This window comes from Taudactylus pleione, unplaced genomic scaffold, assembly GCF_031769625.1.
Source record: "Taudactylus pleione unplaced genomic scaffold, aTauple2 ptg002701l, whole genome shotgun sequence".
NCBI classification, from domain to species: domain Eukaryota; kingdom Metazoa; phylum Chordata; class Amphibia; order Anura; family Myobatrachidae; genus Taudactylus; species Taudactylus pleione.
The window spans coordinates 44206-60000 of NW_028287077.1; the positions used below are offsets into that span (position 1 = coordinate 44206).

Sequence of the window (15795 nt, forward strand, 5' to 3'; positions counted from 1 at the left end):
CTCTTATGGATATTTCACCAAGACAGGGTTGTGAGTTGCACTCGCCCTGTGTTTCTTCCTAAAGTGTTTTTTAAGTTCCATATTATTCTGGAACTTATGGTACTGACATTTCAGTCACCAGTCCTCTCGGCTGGTGTGACCTTATTGACTGTGGTCCGGCCTCTCAGGATTTACGTGGTCCGTTCAAGTTCCTTCAGGAAATCAGACTCCCTTTTTGTGGTCTATGGATTTCACAGGATAGGATGCCCGGCCAATAAACAGACATTGGCTAGTTGGCTTCGTATGACTATCTCATGGGCCTACACATAGGAAGGCCTTTCTGTTGATATTTATTCTACTCGGGCTGTGGGCCCCACATGGGCGACTCGCTGTGGCGCCTCTGCTGTTCTGCCTTGCAAAGTGGCCATGTGGTCTTCTGTCCTGACCTTTCTAAGGTTCTCTGCATTGGTTTCCTTTGCCTCTCAGGATGCTTCCTTTGGGTGACTTATGCTCCTCTCAGCACAGGAGCGTCCCCACCCTTATAAGGACTGCTTTGGGACATCCCCAAAGTCAACCCTGTGGACCCCCTATGAACCCTGAAGTAGAAAACAAGAGATATGGTAAGAACTTACCTTTTGTTCTCTCTTTCCACGAAGGCCATAGGTCCACAGGGCACCTGCCCTGACGCACCTGGCTTCAAATGGGCTGTTACTGGTCACCGGTTTCCCGTCTCCTTCTCTGTGAGTATGGTTCTTGAGTGTTCCAGTCTTTTCTTTCTTTCTTTCCTCCTTTTGGCTACTTACAAACCTCTGGCTTGGGGGCGGGGTTATAGTTAGAGTGGGCCCAGGTGCATCCTGGGAGCTGAAAGCTTTATATGCGTGGTGCCCGGATTTGGTACCCAACCTATAACCCCAAGGTCAACCCTGTGGACCATATGGACTTCGTAGAAACAGAGCTAACAAAGGTAATTTCTTACCACATCTCTTGTTTTTTACCAGGGGTAGAACTGCTTACACCACTATTCATTATATCAGACATTTTGTTTGTGTATTATTTAGATAGAAGACCTGACTGTTATTAAAGTAGAAATTATAGAAGGAGAAGAGACGTATGTGAGGGGTGATCAGCAGTGTAAGGAGGAGGAAATCCCTACAGCTATCAGCACAGGTGAGTAATAATCACTAAGTACAGAACAGTCACATATTCTCCTTGTTCTGTCACTACAGCACTCTCTTATCCTACACCCTCCTCTGTCACTACAGCAATCTCTTATCCTATACCCTCCTCTGTCACTACAGCAATCTCTTATCCTACACCCTCCTCTGTCACTACAGCAATCTCTTATCCTACACCCTCCTCTGTCACTACAGCCATCTCTTATCCTACACCCTCCTCTGACACTACAGCCATCTCTTATCCTACACCCTCCTCTGTCACTACAGCACTCTCTTACCCTACACCCTCCTCTGTCACTACAGCACTCTCTTACCCTACACCCTCCTCTGTCACTACTACAGCACTCTCTTATCCTACACCCTCCTCTGTCACTACAGTAATCTCTTATCCTACACCCTCCTCTGTCACTATAGCCATCTCTTATCCTACACCCTCCTCTGTCACTACAGCACTCTCTTATCCTACACCCTCCTCTGTCACTACAGCACTCTCTTATCCTACACCCTCCTCTGTCACTACAGCCATCTCTTATCCTACACCCTCCTCTGTCACTACAGCCATCTCTTATCCTACACCCTCCTCTGTCACTACAGCACTCTCTTATCCTACACCCTCCTCTGTCACAACAGCCATCTCTTATCCTACACCCTCCTTGTTCTGTCCCTACAGCCATCTCTTATCCTACACCCTCCTCTGTCACCACAGCCATCTCTTATCCTACACCCTCCTTGTTCTGTCCCTACAGCCATCTCTTATCCTACACCCTCCTCTGTCACCACAGCCATCTCTTATCCTACACCCTCCTTGTTCTGTCCCTACAGCCATCTCTTATCCTACACCCTCCTCTGTCACCACAGCCATCTCTTATCCTACACCCTCCTCTGTCACAACAGCCATCTCTTATCCTACATCCTCCGTGTTCTGTCCCTACGTACATCAGGAGCCATCAGCCCCTATTGGACTACTTCTGTCCTCACATCATGTCACTGTGTGTTACCAGCACAGAGATCTGAACTTAGGGTGTATAGTATAGATTATGTGTTTTTCTACAAACAGCCATCACTAAGTATTTGGATTTTGGGACATCTCCATCAGATAGTGCGTCCACTAGATTTACAAATATATCTTTTATATTGACAAAACTTCCCTTGTAGATTGTCTCTGGCTGTTATATGATCTACAGACTTTTAGTGCTGGCTCTTTATTGTTAATATAAAAGTGCCTATCTCTTGACGGTGGGACTTAAATGAATGAGTCAGTGTGGCCCTTTAACTAAAATAAAAATATTTTTATTGTGTATTTTACAGAAGGACAGATTTGCGGGAATACGTTGGACGGACAACTGCTTTTGTCTCCGAATTGTGAATTGGATAATGAATATATCGCTAGCAATTCTCCAGGAGAAATTCCTGTTACCCCATATATATATGCAGAACCTGACAATTCAGCGATATTAACTAATGACTCTGCGCGTGGCGAATGTTTCCCCGATAACTCAGATGTCGCTGCTCATAATACGGCTTACATAGGCGGTGGAGTATCTGCACCTTTAGACGATAAATGTTTTAGACCTAATGTAAACCCTGTAGGACATTGGAAAAAGCACCCAGGTGAGCGACCATTTTCATGTTCTGAGTGTGGGAAACGTTTTACAGGCAAATCACTACTTTTTGAACATCAGCGAATTCACACGGGCGAGAAGCCTTTTTCATGTTCAGCGTGTGGCAGATGTTTCAGAAAGAAATCGATTCTTGTAGAACATCAGAGAACTCACTCCGGGGAGAAGGCGTTTTCATGTTCTGAGTGTGGGAAATGTTTTACCCAGAAGTCAACACTTTTTAATCATCAGAAAATCCACTCCGTCGTGAAGCCGTTTCCATGCTCAGATTGCGGGAAATGTTTTACACATAAGTCCAATCTTGTTAAACATGAGAGGGTCCACACAGGCAAGAGGCCGTTCACGTGTTCCGTGTGCGGAAATGGTTTCGCACAGAAGTACGGCCTTCTTGAGCATCAGAGAATTCACACTGGTGAGAAACCATTTTTATGCTCCGATTGTGGAAAAACTTTTGCAAAGAAAGTACATCTACTTAATCATCAAAAAGTCCATTCTGAAGAGAAGCCATATCCAACGTAGAAATTGATGATTATGTTGTTCGCAAATGATTTACTTTTCAATTCTCAAAGTAATCTTTACTGTTGAAAACCTTTTCCAGGTTCTAAGTGCTTACACAGAACTATAATGCGTAAACTAATTCCTGTTAGACATCAGATAATTCATTTCATATTCTGAAAGCGGGGAATGTTTTACATGCCAATGAAGTGTTAGTAATATAGTACATGCCACAGGTCTATTGCAGAGGGTATCACCTCCAGTCCTCAAGTAACTCTCAACAGGTCATGGTTTGGGGATTTGTCTCTGTAGAACAGGTGGGCTAATTACTGACCTAGAAAAATAGGTTAAATCTCTTCTACATGATTAAGGAAATCTGGGAAACCTGACCTGTTCTGGGTAACTTGAGTTCAAAATCTCTGGTCTGTCAGGTTCAATGTCCTATAAAAACTTATTTACCTTAATCCACATGAACGCAGAACAATACCCTCAGTGTGATATTGGCCAATATAACCCCTTAGGTAGATTAATTAATGCCATAATGTCCTCTACTTATTATAGCTACAGATAACGTTTATGTTTAAGAAAGGCGTCTGATCCATTTTTATAATGTTGAATTTGTCAACACCACCTGATTGGTGAGGTATTCCGCAGCTCATGGCCGCCCTTACAGTAAAGAACCCTTTCCTAGACTAATGGTAGAACTGGAGCCTTGGTGATTGTAGTAGCGCTCACAGTGAATAATGTAGGAAATATGTGATTATAATGTGTTAAATGGTAATATTCATTTACTCTGTATGCTGAAACAAAGGTGCAAATGGTGTATTATAATGTATAAATGATTAGTTATCCTCACTACATGCAGCTTCCTTAAGTCACAGTGCTGGTATGGTGACGTCGGGTGTAATCCTTTAGGGAGCAGCCTGTGTATCATAGTATGAGACTGCTGTACCTCCCACTTCATGATTGGCCAGAAATGATGAGCAGTCTAAAGGATTAATAGGGTGTAGTTCTTTTGGGAGCACCCTTAAAGAGTACAGGTGTCTGGGGAAAGCGATGCTTCCTGAAGGTGCTAAGTCCTATGTGGGACGCCCTGCGACATACCTTGGTGTGTCCCAATGAACGTGATGCCACAATGGTGCAGCGAAGTTTAGAATAAAATTCAATGCCAGTGCTTTAAAAGTCATGAACTGTTGGTAACCACAGTGATATTGGTATGCAGTCGGGAAGCCTGCGGACCTAATCCCAACAGCCGGCTCCCGACTGCTTTATCCCGGCGAGGGTTAAATGACAGGTGTCTAAATCTAGTTGCCTGTTTTTTTTAACAACGCCAGGAGACCGGAACCCGGTATTCCCGATCGAAGTGATGCCAGGCGCGGACAGACGCGGTTTAGCTTTAGGGCTCCCAGGGGGGACTTATCGTTAGGCACCCCCCCCCCCGGAGGATAGGGTATGGGGAGGGAGGGTTAGGGTTAGGCACCCCCCCGGGGGAATTAGGTTTAGGCGGCAGGGAAGGGGGGGTTAGGTGTAGGCACTTGGGGGGGAGGTTGGGGTTAGGCACCCCTAAGGGAGGGTTAGGGGGGTAGAATAGGTTAGTGAATACTTACCTTCGACGATCGGGATTTCCTCCTATGCCGGGAAACCACTGTCGGGATTCCAACCGCCATTCAGGGTTCCGGCGGTAAATCATACCGATTCCGTGATATCACCTGGTGACCACAGTGATACCATGTGGTAACCACATATGCGACGTCCCACATGTAACTGACCATGGGTCAATGTATCGGACCTCAGCCTCTTCCATTCCAAACGGCTGAGATGTAGATGAGCTCCGCGGGGTGGGGCCGTCCTGTGGCTCTCCTTGTAGGAAGGGTGCGCCTGTATTGGTGTGCCTCCAGCCAGAAATGATGATAAGACCTCTAAGACCTCCCTTTACAGTGGTGCTAGGCGACGCGTGTGTGTGTCCCCAAAGCGCTTCGGCCCTGTGGGCCTTCCTTAGGGAATGTTGATTGATGTCTGATGAGATCCTCCTTAAAATAGGGTGGATTGTCTATTGGGGACTCATCCTTTGTTACAGTGGTTATCACGGTTGTTTGATGTTCGTGGGAGTGTGGCGCTGTAGCCATGCATAGATGGATAGGTCATCTGTGAGAGCTGAGTATCCTTGAGATTTGGCAGCATTTTGTACTAATGTGTTAGATGGATGGAGAGTCCAAAAAGCAAGCCAATTTTAATGCGTTATAAAGTAAATAATTAACCGAATTTGTATAAATGAAACAATTATGGGAGTACATATGGATGAATATAAATGGTGTTAAATGTTGAATTAAAGAGATGGAATGTGGATATCTATGAAACCTACGGTAGATATAATGAGATTACTGGAGTACAGTTGATTGTTATCATTGACATCTAGATAATGTAAATAAACCATACCCTACATCTAAGGTAGGGGTGGGCAATTAGTGACCCTCCAGCTGCGGTTTAACTACACATCCCAGCATGCCCTGCAACAGTGTTAGCATGGGCAAATAGCGACTGTGACAGGATATGCTGGGATATGTAGTTCTACAGCAGCTGGAGGGACGCTTATTGCCCATCACTGATCTAAGGTGATGCGGTGCTCACTTATAAGTATTGCATGAAGTCAAATATTACTAATGCTTTTGTATTTATTGGCATTGCGCTGTGAATGTGGTCAAATCAACTGGTGGTTATGGATATTACTTCATTATCGATATTCGGGCCAGGCTGCTCCATTGTTTTAGGATAAACATCCATTATAGTTCCTCTTTGTTTACATGTTTGTAGGCTATGTCCCCCCCCAAGTACTTTTCAACTACTTGAATCCCAAAGATAGTAAGAGCTAAATGCAATAGAATGCGAGCCGGCGTCTCTGCGGGAATACATGCGAGCATGCCCGTATTTTTAAAGCAGCAAGCATGTTAAAGGCTAAACCAGCTTGGTGTCGTCTCGCAGTATATTACACTTAGCCTAAGTCTCTTAGGGTTACAGTGGTGTGTTGCATGTAATTCATTATTTAATACATATTTTGTGTTCATTTGGATATGAAGAATTTTATTTTCCTGGTGGGGTGGGCAAGGATCTTGCAGCTACGGCAGTATCTGCAATAGTAGAGACCTCTAGCTGAGCTCGTGCTTGACAGTGTTGATAGTGCTCTCTTGTCACGGGAGATGGTTGGAGACTAGATGATATTCTAGTGCAATCTTCTAGAGGAGTCTTTGACCTCCCTCGGCTCCAGGCCCCAACGCCTTGTCACTTTTAAGCTCGGAGCCACGTAGACCGGAAGGTATCCATGTTTTACTCGCAAACTGTTCACAATTCCTCCTAACCACGTATTGAGGAAGGGAGACACCCTTCCTCTAACACTCTCTACCAATTGAGAATAAGCCTCTAATTGGAGACTTTCCTAATGTAACTTAGGAATGGTCAACAAAAAGAATAGCAGGCCTCCTTCCCTCCTTGACCTGTAGGGAACCATTTTTTTTTTAAATTCGATTTCAGTCTATTTCTGCAAAGCATCTGGATAAACAGAGCATAAATCCTGGTCCACCTAGATTCTGGCAAAAGACACACATAGCTGATGTATAGAAAAACAGGAATCAAGAAGGCTTTGGTAAGATCAACCCTCTCCCTGAGGGACAACTTCTACCTCTTCCAACTCTCTCCTTTCTGGGTGGCCTCATCCAGCCTAAGATCCCAATTTTTGGCAGCATAATCGCCAGGGCCAAATTTTTTACCTAAGACTTTAATCTCCTGGCTCAATGGGGGAAAGGCCATCTGGAAGGTCAAGTTCACAGCCCTCCTTCCCCATCCAGAAAACCTCACACTTTTTCTGGTTAACCTGAGAATCCAAAACTCCCGAGTACTCACGGATGGTCGACCTCACGCCATCTGCCTCTGATGGATCCGACACAATGACTGACGTCATCCGCATAAGGCACCACTCCCAATGAACAACCTGGGCTCAGCAATGCCAACATCCAGCCTTCTAATGTAGGCTGGCATTGCACCTCTTGTGCAGGGCTGGGTGCAGAAGCCTGTAGATCCGGGCTAAGAGGGAAGGGGGACACTGCACACTCCCTCCTGTACTTCAGGTGCCAAATCCTCAACTGTCACTGCAGCCTGACTAGCCACCTCGGCTCCACCATGAAAATCCTCCACAGCCACATTGCCACTCCCAGTAACCACCTCCGATGGACCCTCCTCAGCAGTCTCAACTGGAACCAAGCTAGAGGCTGAAACCTGGTTGACCACCGGAGGCAACACAGGACCAGGGCACACCTCCTCCACTTTTTGCGCCTATTCTGCATCCATCCATGTGTTATGAAAAGCCACCGGGCATCTACTGAAGGATGTCCCTCCAGCTCACACAAATTACAAGTTTCTTCTCACAATCACTAGGCGTTTGTCCAACCCCATTGCGTTTTGAACACTTTAATACTGGGCAATCCCGACTCAAATGCCTGAAGTCTCCACAACGGTGACACATCTTGGGCTTAGATAAAAACATTAAATATGGTCACGCCCAATATGTGCCGCCAAAGGTATATGCATGCCATTTCTAAGATGCACCTTTGCCTACCAGGCCCCCCCCCCACACACACACACACTCATTGTGCCAGGTGCCTTCGTTAAAGGGATGACTAATGATTCCACAAACCACAGCAACCAATGGGTCCAATCATCTCTACTAATAGACTCATTATGAAACAAGATAGTGGTCTTAACAACTTATTTCCTTGTGATAGCTAAAGCCTTGACATTTTTCCATGGATCCTTGCCCTTAACAACCCCCCCCCCACTCCAAAATTCCTGCAAACCATTGTAAGTCTAAAAACTTAAGTCAAACTCTGGAGAACCAACAGGATGAAAACAGCCAAAAAAGTCATCAACTTAGACACGAGGACTAAATCCCCATTATCCAGCATCCTTCTTCTCTTCAAGAGTTACGGGCTGACCCTCCATATTTTCCCTTGCCCTCTCTTACCTCCTACATCTATAAAGGAATCTGCAACATTCTCAGATGTCTGTTCCAAATTCATACCTTGAGACTCCCTCCCATTAGACACCGAGACAGACCACCTCAACCATCCCTTCGCCCAAAACCTCTCTCTCCACTCTATCTGCCACTAAACCCATTTCCTCATCAAAGTTTTTATTATACAGTAAAATGCCTCTGGGCACCTGAAATAGGGATGGCCCTCTACCCCGCAAAGATTACATTTAATGGAGTTGCACTAAGTCCCTCCCTATCACATCTAGTGCACTTGACCACAGGGCAGTCCCAGCTCACATGGCGAAAGTTCCCACATTTATGACACATACGAGACTGGCCCGGACAGAATTCTATCAGCTCCTATATAGGCTGCAGAAGGAATATGTACGCCATTTTTCAGTTTCACCACAGCCGTCCACGCTTCCCCACTCTCCCATTGACCCCGGAGACTCGGTCAGTGGCATAACAATTGATTGTACAAATCTTTGAAGCCAAAATTAAATGTCAGCAGGGTCCAAAGATTTGTTCCTGACCAAAATATTTACTCTCACCGTTTCTTTGCATGTAATTGCTAATGCTTTGTATTTGACCCAGTTACCCTGGGTCTTTGCAGACCCCCATGCCGACAAGAACACTTGCTGACCATTATATGGGATGAAACTAACCTCACACTCCGGGGAGTTAACCGGGTGTATGCACGCATAAAGATCAGAAGTTCTAAAACCCTAAACCGAAACTTGTTTCAGAAAGTCCTCCCTAGAAGGAGGGTCGTTACTCTGCCACTTTTACTGAACTGCATTTTTCCTTTTAGCACACTGTGCCCCTGCCATCCCACCTCCACCAGGGGCTCTATTACTAGCTCCCGTACCACCTAACACACTCGCGTAAGAGAAACCACCCAGGCACACGGGAGGCGGACCCGCCATAAGAGGGTCACCTGTGGCACCACTCACCGGCCCTGGGGCAACCCCTCCAGATTCATGAGTAGCCTTTCTAACATCTGCCTGTTTGATACTCTCAGCTCATTCATTTATTAGAGTATCTGCCTCTAAACCCACCTTGCTAAGCAATACTTTCCCCTTAGCTTCCCTTGCTGAATATCTCTGCCATGACTTAACAGCTTTCTCAGCAGCCCCTCAACAGCCTCCTGAGCGACATTGCATAGATCATGTCCTGACTCTTCTAATGCCCGAATCTGGTCCAGAACGGGGTTAGCATCTCCAGAGGCAATATCACGGCTACACACGGGATTTGAGGGGCGCTGACTGCCATCTAACGATTTCTCACTCACAGGCTTCAATACTCCTTTCATTCTGGCTCGCAAATCCGCCAAGAGGAACGACTTGTCATCCAACTCTCTAATTGTTCCAGCTCTGCCTTCAGCAGTGGTCTCTGACTACTAAAGTCTCTTTTGCATTTCTGTTTTTTTAACACCACACATTTCTTACAATTTAGCCTTACAATTTCTTTCACGGTCATTTCCAACTCCACAGAAAAATCAACAGGGACACTGCATACCACTGCTACTGCAGAACCTCCTACGAGTGCACATTCTGTTTTAGTAGCCAAGGCATCATCACAAGAAACTAGGGCTGGCATATTTATAGATGAAACATCCCCAGCACCTTCCACCTCACCAGAATGCTGCACCACAAGTTATTTTATCTCAGCTTCAGGCTCGATTTTACACATTGAGTCAGAGACATACTGCGAATTTGCACTGAGAGTCATTAATCACAGATTCTATTTCACTTGCCACAATATTTTGCAAACATTCATTATCTATCACAACAGGTAAATCCTCTACTTCCATGGGAACATTCTGCGAGACTGTGGGCTCCACGCTTCTCCCTGTAGCCACCGTAACATCAGCAGCGGCCTGGACAGGTGCCCCTAATTTACCAGGGGCGATCAGCGAATGCCTCCTCAATAAGACTGCAGGGGTATCGTGGACACTTACTTTGCTTTCCACACGCTGCATACGTGCTCCCCCAGTCACTGGTCTCCGTTCTGCAGAAATTCTGTCCTCCACATCACACGGTCCTTCTAATAAATCTGCGGCCGATATGCTGTCACCACTGCACAAAATACCCCCTCCGCCGTTGTCCTCTGATAACTCGGGGAAGGCCAGGCCCGGCAGGCAGGGGACTCTCCTGGGAAGCAGCCCCTGGAGGCTCCATGGTTGCTGGGTAAAACCCCTAGGAAAGGCCGAGGCTCTGGCCTAGTCACGGATCACAGGAACTCAGCTTAATTACAGCTAATCACTGTGGCTGCTGGCACCAGACTTACCCTCCAATGGGTCCTCGTTAAAGGATTTAAAGTGTACTCATTCCAATTACAGGGCCTCGAAAGAGTCCTGTATTGTTATTTTTCGTCACTACCTCCCCGAGTCGGGAGTGGGTAATTTGCGCGCCTGCTGCCTTCCTTGGATGTGGTAGCCGTTTCTTAGACTCCCTCTCCGGAATCGAACCATAGCCATGGTAGGCGCAGAAAGTTCTGTTATGTCCTGATTAAACCTTCCTATAAACCTCTAGTCAATCCTGCCTATAAACCTCTAAACATAGATGGCGCTAAGTAGCGCTATGACCAGTCGCACACCCCAATAAATGCTTTCAGATTTCGAATGTGGTACCAACGCACAAAAGTTATTATTCAAGAAAAGTACAGATGGTTACACGCTGTGATCTAAATACAATAAGCGCAAATAAATTTATACAATGACTAGGTACAGGTGATATACATATGCATAAAACAGTGATTAAACTTCAAAATACAACCATACAATGAGAGAGATAAATGTCTGCTGAGAGCACATGTCCAAGATGGCTGGTGAGGGGGTGTGTGTGTGTGTGTGTGTGGGGGGGTTGGGAATGACCCATGCCCTATTGTCCAAACCGCATAGTCTCTCTAGACAAACTCCATTTTGAAAACTCACTTAATACACTCCATTTTGAAAGTAAGAAAACTCACATTATGTTGTAACTCTGTAAATCATATATACAGTACATTAATGATCACAATTCTAATAACTACAACAACCTATTTGTACTATACAACAACAAAACTGAGTAGAATTATGACTATAATCACAAGACTATTTATTTCACAACTTCCATGAATCAAGCAAATGTTTCAATGGGGGGAGGGGAGTATCACATGTAATGCCATTGTCTAACCCACTTGCTGGCAGCCATCTTTAACAAAACTGCAGGGGCTGGGACAGGCGGTAGCTCGCCTCGCGGCGGACCGCCAGCTCTTTCCCGAGATCCAACTACGAGCTTTTTAACTGCAGCAACTTTAATATACGCTATTGGAGCTGGAAATATTTTTTATTTTAGAACTTGCAAAAAAACAAACAAACGTTAAGATAACGATAAACAAACGACACATCAGAACATAAAACACTCAACCATCACCAAACCCAAGTGCTCAGACCTAAAACCACTTATTTACATATATACATCTGGAGAAGGACTCCTGTTCCAGCACATGAATAACCTTCAATAAATAGAGCACATGAGTCCATGATTCATAACATAAAGTCCCAACGAATGATCATATCACAAACAGAAAATGTAGTATTACTATACATCTCAAAAAAACACCCAACAACTGTTTGGAACAGTAACAGAGCTTTAGACATATGAAAACCATACCTTAAAACCAAAAGAAACTGAAAACCTACAGGAGTGTAAAGGAAAGACCAAGATAAGACAGTCCACCAAAGCCGAGTAGAGAAGAAGTCAATTTCCACCACCTCCTCACGGAGGCTTCAGATGGCGCCACAATTTGGACCACCTGACAGCATCCATTCGCCCCTTCTCTAACCTCCTAATCTTCCACACCTCATGGAGAATGTCACCTACCACCACATCCAGGGGAAGGACTTTTTGTCTAACAAATACCTGACACCGTACCTAACCCTCATACCCCATGAATGCCCCAAAGGCCCAACCAGCGTAACACAGACAGGAAAGGCATGGGATACCCAAGGCTCTGGACACTCTCTTATAAACCCCTACATTGAAAGGACACCGAAGCAAGAAATGGTCCATGGTCTCCTCCCCTAGACATTCCTCACGTGGGCAGCCACGGTCATCGGCATTTCTGTACTTCAGATTTCCCCTCATATAGAGCCTCCCATGAAAGGAGAGCCAAGCTATGTCCTTAAATTTCAGAGACATCCTCGGATCATTAACCCGAGACAATCCTTCCGAACAGACGGTGCCTGGGCAGTCTTTCAGAGACAGCGGTTCTCGGAAGTGAGCCTCCAGAACTTTCTTCTCCAACACCCTTCTAGAAGATGTTCTGAAATCCTCTGCTAACAAGCCCCAACGCCTTGTTTCTTTCAAAATCGGGGCCACGTAAGTCGGAAGATATCCATGCCTGACCCGAAGACTCTTTACCGCACCTCCCGATATCCAAGTATTAAGTAAGGGATCCACCCAAACCTTAAAGCCACCTACCCACCGAGGAGGAGTCTCCAACATGAGACTATTCAGATGTAAATAAAGAAAGGTCAGGCTAAAGAATAGCACTGGATTGACCATTCCCAGGCCTCCTTCCCTCCTCGGTCTGTGGGTTACGACCCGCTTGATTAAATTCAGCCTGTTCCTGCAGAGGAGCTGGAAAAACAAAGCGTGAATCTTTGTCCACCTAGATTTTGTCAAAAGACATACACTGCCAACATACAGAAAAATAGGATTTAAAAAAAAATCTTGATTAAATCAACCTTTTCCCTTAGAGAGAGCCTCCACCTCTTCCAGCTCTCAACCTTCGCAGTACCCTCAACTAGACTAAGATCCCAGTTTTTCGCAGCGTAATCAGCAGGGCCAAATCTAACACCTAAAACTTTAATCTCCTGGCACGCCTGGGGGAGGCCAACCGGAAGGTCAAACTCCTGACCTTCCTCCCCCATCCAGAAAACTTCACTCTTGTCCTTATTAACCTTGGAGCCAGATGACACTGAATACTCCTGAATGATAGCCACCACATTGTCCGCATCCCTGGGGGAAGACAAGACAACTGTGACATCATCCGCATAGGCCACCACTTTTAATGGACAACCCAGGCCCAGGTGCACCCCTCCAACTGCGCCACCATCAAGCCTCCTCACAAAAGGATCAATGGAGAACACGTATAAGAGGGGGCTCAGGGGACATCCCTGCCTGACACCCGAATCAACCAAAAAAGATGGACCTACCCAACCATTGACAAGAGGGAAGCTCTCGGCTTGCCTGTACAGGACTCTTAACCAATCCACCACCCTCACTAGGAGACCATACCGCTCTAGGAGAGCCCAAAGGTACTTATGATTGACCTTATCAAAAGCCGTAGCCTGATCCAAAGCCAGCAAATACTTTCCATCCCTATCAGCACGGCACCGCTCCAGAGCCTACCGGATGCCAAGGACAGCACTAAAGGTGCTACGGCCTTTCACAGTACAATGCTGAGATGAGGAAAGTAACAACCCGGAAAATTCCATCAGTCTATTCTTTGCCAGAATCTTACAATTCGTATTGAGAAGTGCGATGGGGCACCAATTCTCAATATGGGATGGATCTTTCCCCTTAGACAACAATATCAAAGCAGAGAGTATCATGGAAGGAGGGAGTAACCCCTCAGCCAGGCATTCATTGAATACTTCCATGAGTCGAGGAGCCAAGATATCCAAAAAAACTTTATAAAATGCGGAGGTCAAGCCATCCAGACCCGACAATTTTTTGGAGGCTAGACTATCAATGGCCACCCTCACCTCTTCCACATTAACATCACTGCCCAGAGAATCAAGCTGGTCACCAAGGCTTACCAGTCCCGGAGTCTCCCTCAGAAAGGAGTCCATCTCATTGGAAAGTGGCTGCTCGGACAAAAGGCAGGAGTAGAAAGACTGCACAACCCCCAGAATGCCCCCCCGATCCTCACGGAGGACACCCTGAACATCATACAATCCCCCCACCTCCTTAGCAACAACCGAGTTCCTACAATTCTGGAAAGAATCCGGTGAGTGGTACTTCCCGTAATCTCTCCAGGAACAAGGAATCATGCCGGCTGTATTGTAACTCCTTCATCCTTGCTTTCACCCGGGAGATTTCCCCACCATCTCCCTGCACACAAATTAGGAAATCCAATCTCTTTCTCAAGGCCTGGTAGGTACGCTGATTTACCAAGTTATGCCTAGCTACAAGATTGCGGAAAAAGACCCGGGTCCTCTTCTTGCATATCTCCCACTACTCGGACCTACTCCAGCCTGCCTCCAACAGCGACTCCTGACATTCAAAGAAGTCTCTAAAAGACTGTCTTACTCCCACCTCCTCCAAGAGCTGAGAATTCAAGCGCCACAGGCCCCGCCCTTTCTGGAGGGGCTCTGAAGCATTCAAGGAAACGCACAGACAAACGTGATCAGAGAATTCTACTGGCCTCAACACAGGTGCCGAGGTTTTCAAACTCTCCTTAACGAAAAATCTATCTATCCTACTCCTACATCTACCTCTATAAAAAGTGAAACCCGTGAGGTCTGGTGAATGTTTAATATGCACATCCACCATCCCTGCCTGTCGGACTATGCTATTCAGGAAAACTGAATCATAGCCCAGGGTCGTCTTGGAGCCTCCCCTGTCCTTTGGCCTAGTGATGGTGTTAAAATCACCTCCAAAGACGACCTGTCTGGCTGAAAAATGATACGGTTTAATCTCATTGAGTAGACACTTCCTGTCCCACTTGGACTTGGGACCATAGAAGTTAATTAAGCGTAGGTCGTGCCCCCTCAAATTGACATCTAGAATCATACACCTGCCTACACGGACATCAATAACCCCGCTGGATGGTTACCATGCAGGTAAAATGGACCGCCAGCCCACCATTCGGCTCGGCCGCAAGAGACCAATAGAAGGGGCCGCGTCTCCACTCTGCCTTAGCCTTGTGAAGATCAGCAATCCTACCTACCCTGGTCTCTTGCAAAAATAAAAAAATCAACATCAAGCGTGTCAAAAAAATCAAAGGCCAAGTAACGAGCACGTACAGACAAATTGGATGCCACATTAATGGTGGCACTCTTGATGGGCTGCGGAGCCATCCTTTAGGGCTCTAGTAGGCACCTTGTTACTGTTCCAAACACTCAGTTATGTGCTCCTTACTTCTAAGCACACCAGTTCACCATCACCAGTCACAACAAACCCCACCCCAGGACCACCAACCTCCAACATAGGAAGGCCTGGAGAAGAAACTAGACAAATACTGCCATCCCCTAACACGGGAGGGATTGAGGTCACCACTGGCACAGAGACCTCCAAAGAAGCCACCCCTGATGGAGGGCCCAAATTTTGAACCGGCACAGAGGCGGAATCGGCACGCTCACCCCGGGATCTGGCAAAATGTTAGCCAGCAGATCTTCCCAACCAGAGAGGGTCCCCTGAACCCCCTCCGTCTGGGTGACCTCCCGGAGCACAGGTGCCCGAGCCTCCACCAACCCAGGTCTCCGACCCTTATACCCACTTTCGACCAGAAAATT

The 15795-nt window shown here is 46.3% G+C and overlaps 1 protein-coding gene across 1 annotated transcript in view; it reads left to right on the plus strand.

Moving 5' to 3' along the window:
• Window positions 1-15795, plus strand: part of LOC148431181 (uncharacterized) — a 114953-nt gene that overhangs the window by 43011 nt on the left and 56147 nt on the right. Inside the window, 2 exon segments of the mRNA XM_088466229.1 lie at window positions 1038-1146; window positions 2463-3269. Of these exon segments, the coding sequence (XP_088322355.1) occupies window positions 1038-1146; window positions 2463-3269 (916 nt within the window).